The sequence below is a fragment of the Miscanthus floridulus genome, chromosome 8 (genome assembly GCF_019320115.1).
Source record: "Miscanthus floridulus cultivar M001 chromosome 8, ASM1932011v1, whole genome shotgun sequence".
NCBI lineage: Eukaryota > Viridiplantae > Streptophyta > Magnoliopsida > Poales > Poaceae > Miscanthus > Miscanthus floridulus.
In genome coordinates, this window is record NC_089587.1 from 169,187,922 (window position 1) to 169,209,865 (window position 21,944).

The following is a 21,944-nucleotide window of genomic DNA, read 5'->3' on the forward strand; positions in this document are numbered from 1 at the left end:
GAAGTCACGGACGAACACTGCACACGATGGAGACGGACGAAAGCGAAGGTATTTTGGCAATAAAAAAAGTTGGTTGGAAAAAAACGGACATGAAAACGAAAAAACGTAAACGGTAACCGAGTCAATCTCTGAGTTGGACGAAAAATTATGTGCCAGAAATTTTGCCTCTTTTTATTATTAGGTATAGATATAGATATCGATATTTTTTTTCAAACCGGAGGCATCCGCCATTTCCATTAGAGTTAACTGAAATACAGAGTTTTTTGTAGACTGTTTTAGGCAGTAAAGAAACACAGACATGCCAGGATTGGCAGACTCACAACCAACTAGTCTTGACAGACCTAGCGCAAAGAAAGATACATGCCAAACATCGCCACGGCAGAATCCAGGCCAACAAACCAGACTCAACATTGAGCCGTCAGACATTACAACGATAACCAAAAGAAAGGTTCCAGAAATGGATTTCAGATCAGCTCTCATCCTTTCTGGCCACTTCATTCTTGTGCATTGTCATCAGGTCTGTCTTCCATCATTGCGCATCTTCTTCACGAGCAGCTTGGCGGCGATCTGCAACAAGGTATTCACCCCAGCTTCCAGCGCTTCTTTGTCCATCTCCAGAAATAAACCTGCCCAGTAACCCATAAGCGCACATGCATAACATATGATTTCTGCAGGATTTCTGAGAATTTTTCCATCAAAACAAGCTCTGTTTCTTGTTTTCCAAATTGCCCAGCAAATGGCTGCAATGCCAACAGTATGTAATTGTTTACCAAATGGGAGCCACTTTTCACACCAAAGCCAGCATTGGCCAAAAGACTTAGGTACATTGTTGGCGCCAATGCATCGGGCAACAATTGCCCAGACAGCCTTGGCTGTGCTGCACTGAAAAAAGAGATGAGAAACATTTTCCTCCTGATTACTGAAATAGCATATTGGGCTACCAACCCATTTTCTTCTCAGTAAGTTATCCTTCGTTAAGATAGCGTTGTTCATTAACAGCCACAGAAAAAATTTAATTTTCACATGAACCTTACCTTTCCAGATCTTTTTATGATGAGGACCTGAATCATTAACAGTCAATGCATTATAAACTGATTTCACGCTAAAACGACCAAGAGGCCCAAATTTCCATGAAACTGAATCATTATCAGAAGTGAATTCTATTTTCCCCATATCATCTAGGATCCTTTGCCAATCAATGAGCATATCATCCATTAACCATCTGGTAAAGGAGATATTTTGAGAATTGCCCCTGACCTGATCCACAAAAATGTTTTGCTGTTCACAGAATTTGAACAGATCAGGGAACAGTAAACATAGAGGCTTCTCATAAAGCCAAGTATCTTTCCAAAAGAATGTATTCTTACCATTATGCACCAATACTTTTCTTCCCTGCAAATAGACATTCTTAACTTTCAATAAATCAGCCCAAATGGCAGAATCAGATTGTTTGTGAGACACATCAAGAATTGATCCATTTTTGAGATATTTGAACTTGACAATATTTTGCCATAATCCTTCCTCTTTGTCAAGCTTCCACCACCATTTGGTGAGAAGGCTGACATTCATTTTTCTAATGTCCTTTATACCAAGGCCACCCTTTTTCTTACTCTTACATATTTTCGTCCATTTGATTAGATGGTATTTCCTTTTAGTCCCACCTCCTTGCCAAAAGAAAGTTCTACGAATTTTATCCGACCTATTAAGGATTGTTTTCGGCAACAGATAAATGGACCTGTGATAAATAGGAGCATTGTTCAAATTGGAACTGATCAGTGTGGATCTAGCTGCAATGGACATAGTTCCTCCCTTCCAAACATCTAATTTTTTCTCACTTTTGTTAGCCAGAGGAACCCAATCATTCACATGCAGTCTGCTGGGGCTAACAAGGACTCCTAAATATTTGATAGGAAAAGTTCCCACCTGCCAATGAAAAATGTCAGCATACTTTCTGCCCCAACCTCTTCATCATTGGGCAGACCCAGTGCCGGAGGCTCCCACATGAGTGGGGTCTGGGGAAGGGAAAAACCGAGGCAAGCCTCCCCCCCCCCCCCCGGCTTTATTATGGTATCATCAGCATATTGTAGAACAACAACCCCACTTTCAATGATATGATCAACTAGACCACAGAATAATTTGTTGGATTGAGCTTTATGGCTCATCCTAGATAGCCCATCAGCCACAAAGTTAAAAAGAATAGGGGGGAGAGGATCCCCTTGTCATACACCTTTGTGACTTTTTATGTATGAACCTGTCGACAGAATATCGTCGGCAGTCCTCCGAGGGGTATCCCACGAAAGTAGATTGATCGGCAGAGAGGCGTGTAATCAAGAACAAGAAGGTAACAGAGACACGAATTAGACAGGTTTAGACAGTCAGTATGACGTAATACCCTACTCCTGTGTTCTGTTGGATTGTATTGGCTATCGTATGATATTGCGTGTGTTTGGAGCGGGTCCCTGCCCGCCTTATATAGTCCGGGGGGGCAGGGTTATAGGTCGGTTAGATCTGAGAGATAACCGGAAAGTAATGACAGATTACAGGAATCATGGGATCATACGTATCCTAATAGATCTCGTAGTATCTTCAGGATATCTTTCCGGTGTCTTGCGGGAGCCGCCGAGCAGAGTCGTGCCCTGCAAGGCTTCGTCTTGTGGGCTGGGCCGCCCCTGGAGGCGCAGCCCATGTGGTCTGCCGTGGGTATCCGAGGTTGTACCCCCCACAGCTAGTCCCTGAGCGCCTTGTACCCGTTGTGTAACGCCGTCTTGAGCTTGTCCGAGCAGGTGCGAACGAAGCCGAGCAGTCAAACTCATGGCCCGACCACCGTGATGAGTTGCCGAGCAGTCGTGAGTAGTTGCCGAGCAGCGTGAACCATCGCAGAGCAGCGGAAACTGTCGCCGAGCAGCTTAACCCAAGTACGGCATGCCATAAGGGTGTAAGGAGCTCAAGTTCATAATCGAAAATTTCTTCGCAGTGGACCAAGTGTGCCCACTTAGAGTCCGACCACGAGAATGAGAGATAGTCTTCTTCAGCTTCCAGAGGCGTGAAGTCTTCCAGATTAAAGCAAACATACTCACCACGAGGTGAAGTGTGCCCACTTAGTCCCCGAGCCTGACAGTAGATGACGTAGTCATATGGTGCCAGGGTCCAAAGTAGAAGAATAGAAGACCAGCCAAGCAGGCAGCCAGTCCCCGGACGTAGCCTCGAAAAGCACATTCACCGCAAGGTGAAGTGTGCCCACTTAGTCCTCAAGCCTGACAGTAGGTGACGTAGTCACGTGGTGCCAGGGTCAGAAACAACAGTCAATTGAAGAAAAATCCCCAAAGCAGTGAGGAACCAAGACGTGATACTGACGCAGTCCCCGAGCCACTTTAGGAAATCTTGGAGAAAGCAAACCACGGAGAAAATACCGAAGTAACGGCTGCACAGTAGTAGTTACTGGGCCGTAACGTTTGGTGGAGAAGTCGGCGAAAATTCTGCGGGCCGTAACAAATTGCGGAGAGAAATCGGCGATACGGGCCGTGGTTGCGCGGAAGCCCAGGTAACAGACCACCTTGCTGTTGTGGAGAATTCGGAGAGGCGTAAATCACGGGAACGGTTTCCCAAAAACCCTCGAATGCGAAAGGGTGGGGAAAGTTCTTTATAACTGCGCCGCCACATCCCGCGTTTCCAACTTTGCCACTTTGCCATTTCGTCTTCCTCCTCAGCCCTCGTGTTTCCACATTTGCATCCACACTTGCTTCCGCCGCCAAAACCTAATCAGATCTGAGAGATGGCGCCGAATAAGGGAGCTGCCAAATCAAAGAAGACGAGCCCCAAGAAAGCAAGCGCCGAAGCCCGGCGTGATGAAGAGTGGGTGCAGTTGCGAACGGGAGAGGCGGAGCTCAACAGATTGGTGGAAGTGGGCGTTCTGCCTGACCGCGTTACCGCCGGATGGCGGCCGGCCCTCAGTGAGCCCTTCCCCATGCCCCATACCGACGAAGTGGTTGTATTTGAGGATTATTTCTGGAGCGGGTTGGGATTTTCTTTTCATCCATTTCTAAGGGATCTGTTGGAGCTTTGGGTGGTTAGTCTGTGTAACCTCCATCCTAATACCATTTTGCACATCTCAATCTTCATCCATTTCTGTGAGGCATATCTCGGAATCCTTCCCCACTTCAACCTCTTCTGTCACCTATTCTAGCTGAAGAAGAGAGGCGGCGGTGGTTCCAAAGTGGTCGGCGGAGTGTACCTTCAGCTGCGCGATGGGATGGCGGGCGAGTACCTTACTGTGCCGCTAAACACGTCGCTGATGGGGTGGAACGCCAGGTGGTTCTACATGAAACAGAGTCATCCAGCCATCCGCTACGACGCCGACCATATCCCGGAGAGCTAAAGGAGCTGGTCGGAGACACCGAGCAGCGCTGATATGGACCAAGTGAGGGAGCTCCTCGGCTTAATAAAGGGCGTGAGGACCAACGACGGATTGGTAGCGGCAAGCTTTATAGTGCGCCACGTTCAGCCCTGTAAGGAGAGGGTGCACCCAGCCTTCGAGTTCAAGGGGGAGACCGACGGTACCTAGGAGAGGCCAGAAATGCTGTCGAGGAACGTTGTGGAAGAGCGGGCTGCAGAGCTATTCGCTCCATTTGCCTCATTCAGCATGTCAGGGGATACGAAGCCCTTTAACTGCAAGAATCTGCCTCCTCGGGTAAACATCTCAGTTGTGTGTTCCTAATACTGTTTATCTTTTATCATTGCCGGGCAGTAGACTGATTTACTCATGCGAAGATCCATTCGCAGGAAAGAGCGGTGTACTTCTCGAGCATGCCGAGGGGCGATTGGCCGCCGGCGGTGGATGCCCGACCACCGGCTCAACCTGAAGAAAGTGTCATCGGCGTCTCGTCGGAGTCCGGAGGTACGGATGCTGGTCGGACAGAGAGTTCTCCCCCGGTGTCGGAGAAAATCCGGGGGAAACAGGTAGCGGTAGATGAGTGAAAGGTCCTTGTTTGGTTTTGGTAATTGAGTGACAATTTAGGTGGACTAATTGTGTTTATGTGAGATACACAGGTGATTAGTCCACAGGTACATGTGTGTGAGCAACATATGCCATGAAGGTGAAAATGGCTTGGAGATGTTGCAAAGCTCACACATGTGATGATAAAGGAGCTTAAATGCACATGAGACATGACATTGAGTCATGTGATCAAGGTGGAGAAGATCAAGACAAGACTTGGCTTGATGGACCGGTTGCAAGCGTGAAGGGCAAGTCGAAGGCTTTGGAGTGATGGACCGCGTGGCGGTGAAGCTTGAGCAAGACTTGGCGCCGATGGGCGATGGCAACGGTGAAGAGCAAGTAAAGTCAAGATCGATGAACCAATATGATCATGTGATGATATGAAGTGGATCATATCATTATTGATCGTGTTGGTGCATGTGTTGCATCGACATTGAAGGAGATGAAATGGAATGCGCAAGGCAAAGGTATAACCTAGGGCATTTCATTTCACCGGTCATAGGTGTGTAGAGAAGTTTATGACCGGGTTTAGGATAGATGACCGTACTATCAAGAGGGGCAAACTTGTTTGCATATCGGTCATCTAGTGCCACTCGAGTGATCTAACTTTGCATTGTCGCTAGGATCGAGTGGCGTGGCAAGTTGAGTGGCTAACATCCTTTGGGAAATGATTGTGAAAATGCTAACACACATACACATGATGGTGTACACTTGGTGGTGTTGGCACATTTACAAAGGCGGTGGTGTTTGCAGGGTTGAGATGGGTTTTGGGTCCCTTTCGGGAAAATGGAATGTCTATTTTCTTTTGCGCCGGATGCAAATTCTTGTGGTTAGCACACTTAAGCAAGGGTGAAGAAAATGGAGGAGATGCCAGCGTCGGTCAAGTGACCGGACGCTGGATCCAAAAGCACCGGACGCTGACTGCTTGCGTTCGGTCGCGCTGACGTGGAGTGTAGCAGTAGCTGGAGAGTGACCGGACGCTGGTGCTGCGTCCGATCGCGTTCGACCGGACGCGTCCGGTCATGCTCGGGAGCTTACTGGAAACGACCGGACGCTGGGAGTTCAGTGTCCGGTCAGTTGAGTGCTGCTGCGTCCGGTCAAGTCAAATGACCGTTGGAACCGGGACACGTAGTCGTCTGCGAGCGACCGGACGCTGAGGTCCAGCGTCCAGTCAACACGACCGGAGCGTCCGGTCGGCCCGACCGTTGCCCAGTGAAGGGGTAACGGCTAGTTTAGCCCTTGGGGCTATAAATAGAAGTGGCCTTCGGCCATGGCTGGCGCTGAGCACCTCAAGGGACTTAGTGTCCATGCTTGTGAGTGCTTGGGAGCCCTCCATCACACATATATTTGATAGTGATCATTCGATTGTGTGAGTGAGCGATTCTAGTGCAATTGCATCGTGAGGTTGCATCGAGTGGCACTAGGTGATCGAGTTGCAAGCCGGTGGTGCTTGTTACTCTTGGAGGTTGCCACCTCCTAGACGGCTTGGTGGTGGTCTCCGTCGAAGCCCGCAAGAAGCTTATGCGGCGCTCCGGAGAAGTGCTTGTGAGGGGTACTTGTGCTCGCCCCGCGGGAGCCGCGAAGAGCAACTCTAGTAAAGCGTGTCATTGAGCTACCCTCACTCAAGGGGTAGGTTCTTGCGGCGTCCGACGTGCGGGCTTAGCGGGTGATGCTAATTAGCCGCCGAACCACCAAGTGAGCGGTCGACACAACGGGGACTAGCGTGTTGGCAAACACGTGAACCTCGGGAGAAAAATCATCGTGTCAACCTTGTTCTTCCCGTTGGTTTGCATCCCCATTACACAAGCTTGCAATTACTTTTATACATATTAAGCTTGTGTAGTTGCTCTTGTAATTAGATAGCTTGTGTAGCTTGCTAATTACCTTCTTGCTTGTGTAGCATAGAAGTAGCTCCCTTGCGTGGCTAATTTGGTTTTAGTAACCTTGTTAGTCACATTGCTTAGTTTGTGTAGCTAAGTATTTGCGCTCTCTAATTAGGCATTGGTTGCCTTGTTATTGAGCATTGCTAGTGAGCTTAGTTAGCTTTGTGCTTTTGCTTACTAGCATGTGTAGGAGCTCCCTTGTCGCTTAAAGTAATAGTGGCATAGGTTTGTGTAACCTTGCTCCTAGAATTGTTTAAGAGAGCTCTAGCTAGCCCGGCACCTTTGTTGAATAATTGTTATCTTTGCAAGGTGCTAGTGAACATATATAGTGGGGTGTATTCTTGGCTAGACTGTTAGTTTAAATTCCGCATTTGTATCGGTTAGCCGACGCGATTAAGTTTTAGAAAAGACTATTCACCCCCCCTCTAGTCGCCATCTCGACCCTTCAATAAGCCGGCCCGGAAGAAGAGAAAAATGGTGGATACCGCTCCCATCAAGCCGGGCGGCATCTCGCTTGGTGGTGACCAGACCACTTGGACACGAAGGACCGCGGTGTTCGAGTGGTCGGATGACGACGAAGTTCCGGTGGTTCCTACACTGAGCACAAAGGCACCCCCACGCAGCATGCGCGTGGAGGATCAATCAAGGGGAGGCGAAGGAGTCCTTGAGCAGTGGGTGAGGGAAGTCCCCACACAACAAATGACGAGAGTCCCCACTGGGCAGGCAACGGAAGTCCCCGAGCAACAGGCGAGGGGAATCCCAGAGCAGCAGGCGGAGAAAGTCCCAGAGCGGTAGGCAGAGGAAGTCCCAGAGCGGCAGGAGAAGCAGAGACCGACTATGGAGGAGGCGGCACCTCCACCCCAAAGCACGGGAGTCTACCCCGCGGCCCGCACCTGGGGGCTTGGGCAAGCACTGCCGGTTCAAGAAATTGTACCGACAGACCAAACCGTAAGTATCCTTGTATTGGAGTTACTTTGTTGTCGTTCCTTAGCTTATTTGGCGCTTGACGAACTGATCTGATGTAGTGCGAAGCGTGCGGAGGATCTGCCCCCCCCCAGTCCAGACTGTCGAACAGCCAAGGGCAGATCCCGGGGTGGAGGCAACGCCGGCGGCTCCCATCCCGGAGTCCCTGAGTGCACGGCAGCCGGAGAAGGAGTCAACCGTCGCTGCTGGCGGACTTGGCGATGACGAACGGGTGGCGTTGACAACGGACGGGTCGGCGGCAGTGCCCGAGACAACGGCGGAAACCGTCGGATCTTCGAGAGCATACGCTCGAGTTGCCGGCGATGCACCGGAGTCTAGGGCGGCGAAACCAGTGGCGCCCGAGGAGCAAACGACGCCCCCTGAAGCGTCACAGGGCATGGTCGGACCCGCTGTCCGGCCGCCGAGCCCCCAGGTGGTGCCTCTAGCTGCGACGGAGGAGGACGAGGTGGAAGATATCGTTCGTGCTGAACCTCGACCCCAGTCTGTCCGAATCCTCCGTAAGCGCGGCGACGAAGTGGTAGTTGCCGAGGAGGAGGACACCACCAAGGAGATGAGGAGACTGAAATCCTCCCTCGCTGGAGTAATGAAACAAATCAAGGTTAGTACTGCATCTGGAGTACTCATCTTTGACGTTGGAGATCGAATTCCGTCATTGTCATTGTACATTTGCAGGGGATAACTCGGACTGCCGAGTAGCGGCACCAGCTGATAAAGAGGATGGAGCCCCTCGCCGAGGAGAACGAAAAACTCAGGGAGGCGGTGAACCTCTCGGAGAGAAACATCCAGAGGGCCCGCCGCGAGCGAGACCTTGCAGAGTCCAACGCGCGGGACCTGGAATACCAGAGGGGCATCCTATCCGAGTAGCTGGCGACCGCGTCCGAGCAGCTGCGGAGCAAGTCCGAGCAGCTGGCCACTGTCTCCAAACAACTGAGGGGTGCTTCCGAGCAGTTGGAGCAGCTACGGAAAGTCTCCGAGCAGAAGAAAGGTACGTATGATCGGCGAAAGTGGTTTGCATAGTTGAATATCCTTATTTTTGGTGATGACTGTTGTGCTTGTAGAGCAAGATGTGCAGCTCGACCAGCTGCGCCAGGCCGTCGAACAACTCCGAGAGGAGAAGACGAAGGAGTCAGAACGAGCAGACAAACTGGCCGAGGAGCTGAAAGGTGAATACTTCCTGGTCGGCGTTACTGTTGAAGTAGTTTCCTTGTTTGATGGAACCTTGTAACGCTTGCAGGCTACCGTTATAAAGCCAAGGCACAGTTTGATGTGCTGGTGCAGGAGGCCAAGACCTAAAGGGACAAGTTCGACGCCGTAGTCGCCGGAGTTAAACCGGTGCTCGACTGTGTTGACCCGGAGGCGGCTCCTCAGCCCGACGGCAGGCGGCAACGTTCGGAAACCATCATCCAGAGGTGCAAGGCGACGTGGAAGAACTTCAAGAGCTTCAACCGCGACGCCATTGTATCCGCCACTACTCACGCCCTTGTGGTGGTTCGGTCCCACTATCCAACCATTGACCTTCAAGCGATAGGGGCCGGATTCACCGAAGGGATGGGCGAGGCAGAGCACCAGCAGCTGGAGGATGAGGTGGAGGACGCGGCGAAGAAGCTAGCCGGCGACATCGACCTGTTCGGCGAAACAGACGGCGATGGTGAAGCTCGGTGATCTGCTCGGAGGATATTATCTGTAACATCTAGATAGGGTAGTTAGAACGCGCGAGAGCGCAAAAAACATTTATGTATGAGTATAAATGTTATAATTTGTATGTTTATGCAGCTTGCTGGTATTTCGGTGAAAAATCTTCATAGTTTTAACCATGACGCAATTATGCGTAGTATAAGTAGCGTCCGAGCAGTTAGTTCGCTACTGAACCCTATGGCCTCGGCTAGCCCATAGTCCATAACGTCGAGCGCGGAGCCCGTGCACGTGTAGGAGGAATGGGCGTGACCAAGGAACCATAGCCGACCACCCATAACGCAGAGCGCGGAGCCCATGGCACGTGTAGGGAGAGATCAGAGACTGGGTCTTTTCTAGAGAGAACAGAACGAAACGTGTGCTGCTCGGCGGTTGTTGAAATAATTTGGAGATAAACGTAGTACAAGTGGCGTCCGAGCAGTTAGTTCTTTGCTGAGCTCTCGGCCTTGGCTAGCCCATAGTCCATAACATCGAGCGCAGAGCCCATGCACGTGTAGGAGAACAGGCTTGACCAAGGAACCGCAGCCGACCACCCATAACGCAGAGCGCAGAGCCCGTAGCACGTGTAGGGAGAGGTCGGAGATTGGGTCTTATCCAGAGAGAACAGAACAGAACGTGTGCTGCTCGGTGGTCGATGAAACATTTTGGAGATTTAGAGAAAAGTACTCAGCGATTTGGAGAAACCTGTTCGGCGAAAACATTGAAGAGTTGGAGAAACGTGATCGGCGATTTGGAGAAACTCGTTTGGCGTAAACATTGGATATTTGGATAAACATGGTCGACGATTTGGAGAAACCCATTCGGCGAAAACGTGGTTGGCGATTTCGTATTGGAGTTCGTTATGGAGTAGCGTAGTGCTCGGCGACCGTAAGTGGAGATTAAACCGTAATGGAGAAAAAATAGAGACAAATTATGGAGACCAAAACTTTATTCATCATAAAGTGGAGAGTACATATCTGGAGCGTTTCAATGATAGAAACGTATAAGGTGCTCGATGTGCCATGAGTTGGGGACATCGATTCCGTCTAAGTCACACAGGCGATAAGACCCTGGTCTAGATAACCTCTCAGACGACGTAAGGCCCTTCCCAAGGGGAGGAGAGCTTGTGCATCTCTTTGGTCTTTTCTTTTCTACGGAGAACGAGGTCGCCGATAGCAAATGAACGACCTTTAATGTTGTGGTTGTAGTACCTCCGCAAGCCTTCTAGATAATTGACTGTGCGGACGCACGTGATTAGGCGTTCTTCCTCGACCCTGTCAACGTCCTCTGTCCAAACAGCAGCGGCTTGCTCTTCATCATAATTTTCCACCCTGGGTGCTCGGAAGGCAATATCTGCTGGTCGTATGGCTTCTGAGCCATAGACCAAGAAATATGGAGACACACCGGTGCTGCGCCTAGCTTGAGTGCGCAGTACTCAGACCACAGCTGGTAGCTCTTTGAGCCATATGCCCGGATGTTTTTTTCTTTCTGATATAGCCTCCTTTTGAGAGCATCAAGGATCATGCCGTTCGCCCGTTCGACCTGGCCGTTGGCTCTAGGATGGGCAACGGAGATGTATTTGACGGAGATGCATCGGTCTTCGCAGAAGTCATAAAAGTGATGGCCAGTAAACGTAGTTCCGAGGTTGGTGATGATGCTGTTCGGGAGACCGAATCTGTGGATGATATCTTTGAAGAGCTCGACTGCTTTCTTTGAAGTAGCCGAGACGAGCGGTTTATACCCGATCCACTTGGAGAACTTGTCGATGGCGACGTATACGTACCGGAAACCACCTGGCGCTGGCTTGAAAGGCCCGATCATATCCAGTCCCCAGCATGCGAAGGGCTAGGAAGCTGGGATGGTCTGCAGTTCTTGTGCCGGCACGTGTATTTGCTTGGCGAAAAATTGACATCCTTCACAACGTCGGACGAGGTCTTCTGAATCAGAGATGGCCGTGGGCCAGTAAAAACCAGCTCAGAAAGCTTTGCCGACCAGGTTTCTCGAGGCCGCGTGGTTGCCGCAGGAACCAGAGTGAATTTCAAGAAGCAGCTTCACTCCCTCTTCTTGGGTGATGCATTTCTGCAGTATCCCTTTCTTGGCACTTTTTTCCTCATCAAGTTGCCGTTCACCAGCACGTAATGCTTGCTTCGACGAATTAGGCGTTCGGTTTCAGTCTTGTCGGCGGGTACTTCAGCGCTGGTGAGGTACTTGATGAATTGTTCCTTCCAATCGGCGGCCAGCGAAGGTACCGTAAGTACCAACTGCTCGGCGGGAGGAATTTCCTGAACTTCTTTCTTTCCCTTACTAGATGGCGCCAGAAGATCTTGAACGAAGACCCCCTGTGGAATCGCGGCGCGAGAGGAGCCTAACTTAGATAGGTGGTCGGCGAGCTGATTTTGATCGCGTACCACGTGATGATACTCGATACCATAGAATTTTCCTTCAAGCTTCTTGATTTCAGCGCAATATGCATCCATCTTTTCACTAGAGCAGGACCAGTCTTTGTTGAGCTAGTTGATGATCAGCGCGGAAGCCCCGTACACCATGAGGCGTTTGACGCCGAGCTCGACGGGTATATGAAGTCTGTGGAGGCATGCTTCATATTCGGCGGCGTTGTTGGAGGACGGAAAGTGTATCCGGAGAACGTATCGTAGCTTATCCTTGGTCGGCGTAATGAACAGAATGCCCGCACCAGCACCGTTGATGTTGAGGGCGCCGTCGAAGTACATCACCCAGTGCTCGGGGCAAGTGGCGGCGATGGGCTCTTGGATCTCGGTCCACTCAGCGACGAAATCAGCGAGTGCCTATGACTTGATGGTGGGCTTGCTTCTGAATTCGATGGAGTAAGTGCCGAGCTCAATCGCCCACTTGATGATGCGGCCGTTGGCCTCTTTGTTGCGAAGAATGTCCCCCAGAGGGAACTCGGTGACCACGGCGATCTTGTAATACTCGAAGTAGTGGCGGAGCTTGCGTGACGTAATCAGGATGGCGTATAACAGCTTTTGGACCTGAGGGTAACGAGTCTTGGGCTCATTAAGTACCTCGCTGATGAAGTAGACCGGGCGTTGGACTTTGTAGGCGTGCCCGGCTTCCTCGCGTTCGACGACGATAGCAGTGCTAACGACGCGGGAAGTGGCGGCGATGTAGATCAGGAGAGTTTCGTCTTGACGAGGCGCCGTCATGATCGGAGGCTTTGTTAGAAACAACTTGAGCTGATCGAAAGTTGTGTCTGCCTCCTCCGACCAGGAAAAGTGCTCGGAGGCCTTGAGGAGTTTGAAGAACGGTAACACTTTTTTGTCAAGGCGCGATATGAAGCGGCTTAAAGCAGCCATGCAGCCTGTAAGTTTCTGTATATCCTTGACGCATGTTGGCCGTTTCATGTTGGTGATGGCGGAGACCTTGTCAGGGTTGGGTTCGATGCCACATGCGTTGACGATGTAGCCCAGCAGTATACCGGATGGAACTCCAAAGATGCACTTTGAAGGGTTCAACTTGCATCGGCACCTTTTCAGATTGGCGAACGTTTCTTCAAGGTCGGCGATAAGATTGTCGACGGTCCTGGACTTGACGACCACATCATCGATGTAAGCTTCGACGTTGCGACCGATCTATTGATCGAGGCACATCTGGATGGCCCTTTGATAGGTCGCCCCGACGTTCTTGAGTCCGAAGGACATTGTGGTGTAGCAGTACACACCGAAGGGCATGATGAACGACGTCTTGATCTGGTCTTCTTCCTTGAGGGAGATCTGGTGATAGCCGGAGTAACAGTCGAGGAAGGAGAGCAGTTCGCAATTGACGGTGGAGTCTACAACCTCGTCTATCCGAGGCAGACCGAAGGGGTCTTTAGGGCAGTGTTTGATAAGATCAGTATAATCAACACACATTCTCCATTCTTTATTCTTTTTTCAAACGAGAACAGGGTCTGCTAACAACTCAGGATGATACACTTTTTTTATGAATCCGGCAGCTAAGAGCCGTTTTATTTCTACCCTAATAGCCTCCTTGTCTGGCGCGAATCAGCGGAGTTTCTGCTTGATCGGTTTGGCGGTCGGCGAGACATTCAAGGAGTGCTCGATCTTCTCCCGTGGTACCCCCAGCATGTCTGCAGGTTTCTAAGCAAACACGTCGACGTTGGCACGTAGGAAGGAGACGAGCGCGCTTTCCTATTTGGAGTCGAGGTGAGCCCCAATCTTCACAGTCTTGGAGGGGTCGTCGAGGCCAAGGTCGACCTCCTTTATTTCCTTGGATTTGGCGGAGGCGCAAGGAGGCTTCAGCTCTGGGATCTTCATGTCGTCGGCGGGCGCCGTCTTGGCTTCGGTGACCACGCTAGCCATCTGGATGGAGAGGTCGGTGGCTTCGGCGAGGGTGAGACTCTCTGTCTCGTAGGCGTAAGCGATGGAGAGGTTGGCCCGTAGGGCCAAGACTCCTGTAGGCGAAGGCATCTTTAGCACCAGATAAGCGTAGTGCGGTATGGCCATGAACTTGGCCAGAGCTGGCCGACCAAGTATGGCGTGGTAGGCAGTGTTGAAGTCGGCGACGTAGAAGTTGATATGCTCAACACGGTAGTTGCTTGCTGTGTCGAACTGTACTGGTAGAGTGATTTCTCCAAGTGGTTTGGATGCCCTGCCAGGTACCACACCCTAGAAGGAGTCCGAGGGTGTGAGATCTGTTATCCTGAGGCCCAACTCCTTTAGGGCTCCGGTGAAGAGGAGATTCAGAGCGCTCCCACCGTCGACGAGCACTTTTCTAAAAAGCACCTTCTAGACGGTTGCGTCGAGGACGAGGGGGAAACGCCCTGTGTAGGGGATGTCCGCCCACTGGCCGGCCTTGCTGAAAGTGATTGGGACCTCGGACCATGGGCGATAGCTGGGGTTGGCGGCGACGTCTTCAGTGGTGACGGTGAGCACCCACCAGGCAGCGAGCTTCCGTTCTCTTCTGCTCTCGGTGGAGGCGAGGCCCCCCGAAGATGGTGGTGACCACCTTGTCGTGGTCCTGGAAGGCATTGTTATTGCCCCCAGGTGATCGGCGGCCTCCGGCTCCGTCGTTGGCGTCGTCGTCCAGCTTCTTGTCCTGGAACTCCTTGGCTAGGCTGAGGCAGTCCTTCATCTTATGTTTGGCGTTCTTATGGAGAGGACATGGGCCGTCGAGGATCTTCTTGTATTGCTCGTTGTAGTTGAGCTTGGCGCGAGGTTCATTGACGGCAGCGACGATGTGGTCTGGCCGGCGGCGGCGATTTTGACCAGGCTTGGGTCCTTCTGGCCGATCACGGCCGCTGTCACGATGGTAACTGCAGTCTTCGTAACGGCGGTCATTGTGGCATCGGTCGTCGGGGCGGTCGTGATCATATCGCCAATCCCTGTTGGCGGCTTGCGGTTGAACTTGGAGCAGAGGTCGCGGTGATGGAGTCCTCGGACGAAGGCGGTGATGACCTCAGCTTCCGTGATGTTAGGAATAGAATTCCTCATCTCGGAAAAGCGTCTGATGTAGCTACGGAGGAGCTCGGACGACTTCTGGCTGATGTAGTTCAGATCATGTTTGGTGCCCGGCCGAACGCATGTAGCCATGTAGTTGTCGGTGAAGACTTTTTTCAGCTCTTCCCAGGATCCGATGGAGTCCGGGGCAAGGGTTGTAAACTAGCTCATGGCGGCTGGCGTGAGCATGATGGGAAGATAGTTCGCCATGACACTGGTGTCTCCTCCGGTGGCGCGAACAGCAGTGGCGTATGCCTGTAGCCACTGAGTAGGGTTCATCCTTCCGTCGGAGGGCTCGACCCCAGTGATTTTAAAACCACAGGGCCAGTGAAGTGTTCGGAGCGCCCTCGTGAATGCTGGGGGCCCTTTGGGATTGTCGGCGCCATCGTCTGCAGCGTTGCCGGCGGCGAGCGGCTCAAGAGCTGAGTCCGGGTTACCGTACTCTTGCTCGTACTCCTAGCGGCGGCGTACTTCATCTTCATGGCGACCGAAGCGGCGTTCTTCGATACGTCATCGTGCATCACGGAGATTGTTGAGGCACACTCGAACGTCTTGATCGACCTCCTGGTCGTGCTGGCGGTGATGTTCAATGCGGTTGTCCCTTGCTCCGCCCAGGAGGGGTTGCCTGTCGTCGCGGTGCTGGTCGGTGAAGCGACTTTGGCGGCGATCGGTTCTTGCCGCAGCTGATCGGAGAATCGAGCTTGTGGAGTACGAAGGCCTCTGATCCTGGCGAATCTCGTTGACCTGGCAGTGCGCTGCTTTCAGTATGGCGGCGACCTTGGCGACCTCCGGTGTCTGCGGGAGCCAGGTGAGCTCGTTGGCGGCCACGGCGAGGTTGGCGCTTGGGGTCTTGTAGACGTCGTGGCCGTCAACGTGAACAAACTCATCGTCGAGGTTGCGGTGGAGTTGGCATGGCCTTCCTTGAGAGTCAAGCTGCTGCTCGGCCATCGCAAGGGTGATCTCGTTTGCTCGGCGTTGCGCGCGGTTGACGTTCTGGTTCTCACGAGGGACGCGTTCCTCCTCGGTTTCGCCGTTCCGAGGGGGGCTGTCGACGCTGACGTTGAAGATCGCGCCGCCCCGGAAGGGTGGGAGAGGGAGTTGCTCGGTGAAAGTTTCGGCAAGGGTCTCCGTAGAGCCCTGGGACTCAGAGTCCGGGTTTTCCTCCGGGATGGTCTGGAGGGACGTTTTAGGGCGTTGGCTGGCGTGTAGCATGTTGACAGTCGGTGGAAGCTGGTCGGCGATCTGGTCGGCGAGAGGATGGACGTCTCCTACCTGGTCGGCGAATTTGCTCCTCAGGGCGTCTTGGTAGGTAGCGGCGGCGTTGGTAAGCCCGAAGGGCAAAGCCGTAGCTCCTGGAGTTTTTCGAGCAGCCTCCGACAGATCTGGATCGGAGGGTGGTCGGCGCTGAACCAAAGTGTTCAGAGCCGATTCGGCGATGGAGAGGCAATCGGCGAGCTTCAGACCGACCCGATAGATGGATTCGATCAGATCGTCATTGTTGATCTGCCGCCTCTGGTAGCGAGGAAGCGAGCGGCGAGTCGTTGATGAAGGGGACCTCGGAGGCGGTTCCGAGATCAGATCTGCAGTGGCAGGTGTTGGGGTGATCGGCGCAGAATCGATCTGCACCGGCTCGAGGAGCTCTCCGACTCCGTCAGCGTTGATGATCCACGAGATCGATCCGACCGTGAAGATCTGACCGGGCTGCAGGAGGGACGAAGAGCCTGCGGAAAAAGCTATCTTGTTCGACAAGGAAACAGCACGCACACCCCTACCTGGCGCGCCAACTGTCGACAGAATATCGTCGGCAGTCCTCTAAAGGGTATCCCACGAAGATAGATTGATCGGCAGAGAGGCGTGTAATCAAGAACAAGAAGGCAACAGAGACACGAGTTAGACAGGTTCAGGCCGTCAGTATGACGTAATACCCTACTCTTGTGTTCTGTTGGATTGTATTGGCTATCGTATAATATTGCGTGTGTTTGGAGGGGGTCTCTGCCCGCCTTATATAGTCCGGGGGGCAGGGTTTCAGGTCGGTTAGATCTGAGAGATAACCGGAAAGTAATAACAGATTACCGGAATCATGGGATCATACGTATCCTAACAGATCTCGTAGTATCTTCAGGATATTTTCCCGGTGTTTTGCGGGAGCCGCCGAGCAAAGTCGTGCCCCGCAAGGCTTCGTCTTGTGGGCTGGGCCGCCCCTAGGGGCGCAGCCCATGTGGTCTGCCGTAGGTATCCGGGGTCGTACCCCCCACAGAACCCAAGAGATTATTCATTTTAACACTCACTGTTCCACCAGAGACAACTTCTTTAATCCATTCACACCATGTGGAACAGAAACCCCTGGCAGCAAGACATTGAAACAAGAAATTCCATTTAACCTTGTCATATGCCTTCTCAAAGTCTACAACAACAACAACAACAAAGCCTTCTCAAAGTCTAATTTCAGAATAATGCCAATTTGTTTTTTTTTCTCTTTGTTTCATGCAAAATCATAATACCACTCATGATGCTCCTACCTTTCATAAAGGCCGTTTGATTTGAATGTATTAGCTTCTCAGCCACAATTTCTAACCTCAGAGTCAAAGTTTTGGTAATAAGCTTATATAAGCAGTTCAACAAACAAATGGGCCTAAATTGCTGTATCCTAGCAGCATCAAAAACTTTGGGAAGAAGAGTGATGACCCCATAGTTAATCCTACTGATATCAACTTTGCCATCATGAAAGTCAGCAAACAATTGTATGATGTCATTCTTAACAATGTCCCAACATGTTTGGTGAAATTCTATTGGAATCTTATCAGGGCCAGCAGCTTTATGTTTCTCCATTTGGAACAGAGCATCTTTTATTTCTTGTTCAGTAAAAGGTCTACAAAGATTTTCATTATCTAAATCAGATACTTGTTCAATCTCATCCCATAATGATTGATCAATGTGAATGTTATGATCCACCTCAGGACCAAACAATTTTGTATAGTAATCAGTGGCATGTCTCAGGAGATTTTCATCCCCTTCAATAATTTCCCCATCATTTTCTAAGGATATGACAGTGTTTTTTCTTTTCCTTCCATTGGCAATTTTATGAAAATAACTTGTATTGTTATCCCCTTTGAGTAACCAAGTCTCATGACACCTATTAACCCAATAAGACTCTTCTTGATCCAAAAGCTGAAGGTACTCTTTTAAGAGCCAAACTTTTCTAGCCATTTGCTCAAAGTCAAGATTGCCCACTTCTTCAATGGATTCAATTTGAGCTAATTCATCACTGATATTACCTCTTTTTTCCTTAATTCTCCTTGCAAATCAAAGCCCCACCCTTTGAAATATTGTTTGAAAAGTTTCAATTTCTGTTGGATTTTATCAAGCACTGATTTTGCTCTGCAAGGTTTATGTAAGATTGGTGTATAATGCGTGGATATATTGCTTGAGCCCCTTGGGCTGATTATATAGGAGTACATGGCTTGGAGGGCAAGTAGCCTCTCCTAAAGATAAGGAAGGTTATCCCAGGATTACAATCAATCCTAAACTAACCATATCCGGAGTTGCCTAATATACTCTAACAGTTTAGACCAGATTTTTTCCACCGCAGGGATAAACTCAGGATTGCTAAGCCAGCTCAATTCAAATCTGAACTGAATGTGAACTGTGGGTTTATAAGAAGCAGTAGGCAAAATGAGAGGATTGTGATCAGACACCTCCCTTGGGAGTTTTTCGACTAAAGCGTTGGGAAAAATGTCTTCCCATTCCTTAGAAACCAGGATCCTATCAAGTTTTTCCAGCGTAGGATTTTCCTGATTATTTGACCATGTATAAAGCCCACCAGTCATGATTATTTCTCTTAACTCATAGAAGTGAATCAAAGTATTGAATGTATCAGAGTGTCTGTGGTTGCCACCAGGTTTATGCCTTTCACTATTGTATCTAATGATGTTAAAATCACCGCCTATCAAAATAGGCTCATTGTTTCTTGAACAGAAGGAGGATAACTCAGACAAAAAGTCCATCTTGTTTTCCTCATGAGCAGCTCCATATACAACTAGAAAGTTCCACTTTATTTTATTTATTTTGTCCCATAAATTCATTTGCAACATGTATTCACCTTGATGAAAAGACCCCACATCATATAAATCTTTTTTGACACCACACAGGATACCCCCTAATTTTCCATGTGCAGAATTATATAACCGCAGATAATCATGGTTGTTGTCAAATTTTTTCAGAAGTTTTTCATCACAATCCTTAATCATTGTTTCCTGAATACCAATAAAGTGAAATGAGTATTGCAAGATAAGATTCTTAAGAAAAGTGGCGACCCCTTTTTTCCTGAGGCCCCTACAATTCCAAATGAGGCCTTGCATTATGATTTCTTTTTGGATTTTGAATTCTTAGAGGGGAAAACAGTACTCGGCTTTCTGCCCCTTTTGTTTTGCATGCCAAGATGTTCTTGGTCTTGCTTCTTTTTCCATTAACAGGAGAAATCTTGACAGATTATTTTTCTGTCTTCTCTTTTTTCTTGACTCAACCAAGATGAAATCTTCTGACTCAGAAGGTTCATTATGTAGCCATATCAATTCATTCTCACCAGGATTCTCCTCAACTGTCTCAGCTTGAAGGATGTCATTTTGTGCAAGTTGTTTTAAATATAAATCATTCCTAGCAGTTTCTAGATCATTCAACAAATTGCAAGTATCAAAATCATCATTTTCAATAACAATACCCATTTCAGAAGTAATGTGAGTGATATCATTAGCAGATAAGACAGAAAAGGAGTTGGATTTTTGTGGGTTACCTTCTAAATTCTTCTTTTGAGCCACCCTCCGAATCTTCTCCATAGTAGTCAAATTTGCATCCTTCTTTAGCCTCTCACTTCTTCTCCTTTCCTGGATGTGCTGAGCCTCCTTATCCACATCATTCACACTAGCCAAGACATCTTGCTTTGCAGCTTCTATCATGACAGCATCATTCAACTGTTGATCCATCCCCATCTCCACACTATCTTGAGTGTTGACGATGTTATCATCAGAGATAAATATCTCAGGGGAGAGTGTGTTTACTGTTGTAGATTTCACAGTAAGGTCTTCAGATCTTGTCACATCCACCTCCATAGCTGTTCTTGTCTTTAATGAATCCAGTGAGACCTATTGAGTCTTTTGTACAGGATTGTCTTGAAGTTCAGTTTCCACAAACTAGGCCTGTTTGTTGGACTCATCACAATTCTTTTTGGAAGAAGATTGCCCAGCATCTCCCAACCCAGTAAGCATCTGAACCCTCAGACCAAAAGAATCACTGTCTGATTCTGAATCCTCAAAAGTATCAGGTATGTGGACTTTTTCACCATCATCTTCACAGGTGGGGTTACAGCATCAGTCATCAGCTTAGATTGAGATTTCCTCTTGTAATCAATTTTTGGAGGGGCAGACCAGTAGACTTGTTTCTGTTTCCCTGTCTCTTGATCAGAAACTTGTTTGTTCTTGAAACCATCATCTTCACTAGCTTTATCACCCTGTTGCTGGTTGTTAGAGGGAAAATCAGCCTTTGATTTCTTGTTAGGGCGTTCATCACTGACTTTGATTCCACTTTTCAATACTTTTTCCCCACTCTCTTCAGGCAGCTCCCTCTCAAAACCAAAATCGATGATGTACATGCCTAAGGTGCCCTCAGCAGTTTTTGGGACCTTGGTCACATCTCGGCAAGCTATCTACAGGCGGACATAATCATAGGGGTACCTAGAACTCTCATCAATCTCAATCACCTTTCCAACCAACCCACCAACTTTTGCCAAAGTCATTAAAGATCTCTGATCAGCTGGGATCTTACTCACCCTGAACCAACCTGATTGCAGTACGCCTTTAGCGCCCACCGCAGGTGACCAAGCTTCAATCCTGAGTTGAGCTTCATTTCTCAGAGTGAGATTCTTGAGTCTACTCCATTCTTGTGTCATCTTAGCAGTTGGAAACCTTAACAGAAACTTGCCTTCTCTCACAGGCCTAGCAATCCACCGCCATGAGTCAGCCCCAATCAAGTTCATGAATTCCATTTCAATCGACTTAGCATTGACATCACCACTTACAACAGTTATCACAGCTGTGCTGGATTTCTCTCTCGCTACACGCGGATCAATACATTCCTCAATGTAAAAGAAACTCTGATCTTCAACCTGAGTTGCACATAGTTCTGGGCCATAGTTCCACGAAAGACACTTCTTACACTCAAAAGTATTATGATTGGCAAAACCACATTTCTCACAAAACTGCCGCCGACAATCTTGGGTGCTATGATTGTACATACCACATTTGTCACATCACATGCAACTCTCTGCTTAGTATTGCTACTCTGTGGATTAGCAGAAGCATGTTGGATGTTACCTTCTTCTGGATGACCGCCAGTAGACACACCGGAGCCCTTGGAGCCCCAAGTGTTTTGCTTGTCATCCTGCTTCCCCTGATGTCCTTCCCACTTGGATTTTGCCGGATCTGGCTCTTGCTCATACGCTTCCTTGCCTTCAGAATCTTCAGTATTCTTCACCTTGCCCTTCTCCTCAAGAGCTCCTCCATCCTTACGCTTCCAGGAGTTATGGCGTGGAGGCATACGCCCACTTCCTCTCTCCTGGAATCCTCCCCCAAATCCGCCATGATTCGGCCCGTAATCGCCCCTGCGACCTCCACCATGGGGCTGCATCTTGACGCGGACGATAGGAGCTGGGGACCCTATTGGCGCTTTTGACCTCGAATCCCGTGTCGGTGCAATCGTAGCTTTCTAATTGGCGAGGGACACACACCGGCCGGTGGTTGGCTTCGCTGTAGCCCATCCTTTAACAGCAAGGACACGGATAGGCTGATTGCCCGGTTCTCTGGGATGATATGTCAGTGCCGGAAGTAGCTGATTTGTTATGAACGAAAAATATCGTTCGCCGGTAGAAAAAATATGCAAGGCGTTTGT

General features: G+C 49.7%; 1 protein-coding gene across 1 annotated transcript; it reads right to left on the reverse strand.

The window, feature by feature from the left end:
* Nucleotides 1–214: 214 nt before the first annotated feature.
* On the reverse strand, nucleotides 215–21,758 carry LOC136477522 (uncharacterized). The gene is made up of 2 exons (XM_066475715.1): nucleotides 19,795–21,758; nucleotides 215–626 (listed from the first exon to the last, which is right to left on the reverse strand). The coding sequence occupies exons 1-2, from the start codon at nucleotides 20,108–20,110 to the stop codon at nucleotides 514–516; spliced, it is 429 nt and encodes a 142-aa protein (XP_066331812.1). The 5' UTR covers nucleotides 20,111–21,758; the 3' UTR covers nucleotides 215–513.
* Nucleotides 21,759–21,944: the final 186 nt, after the last annotated feature.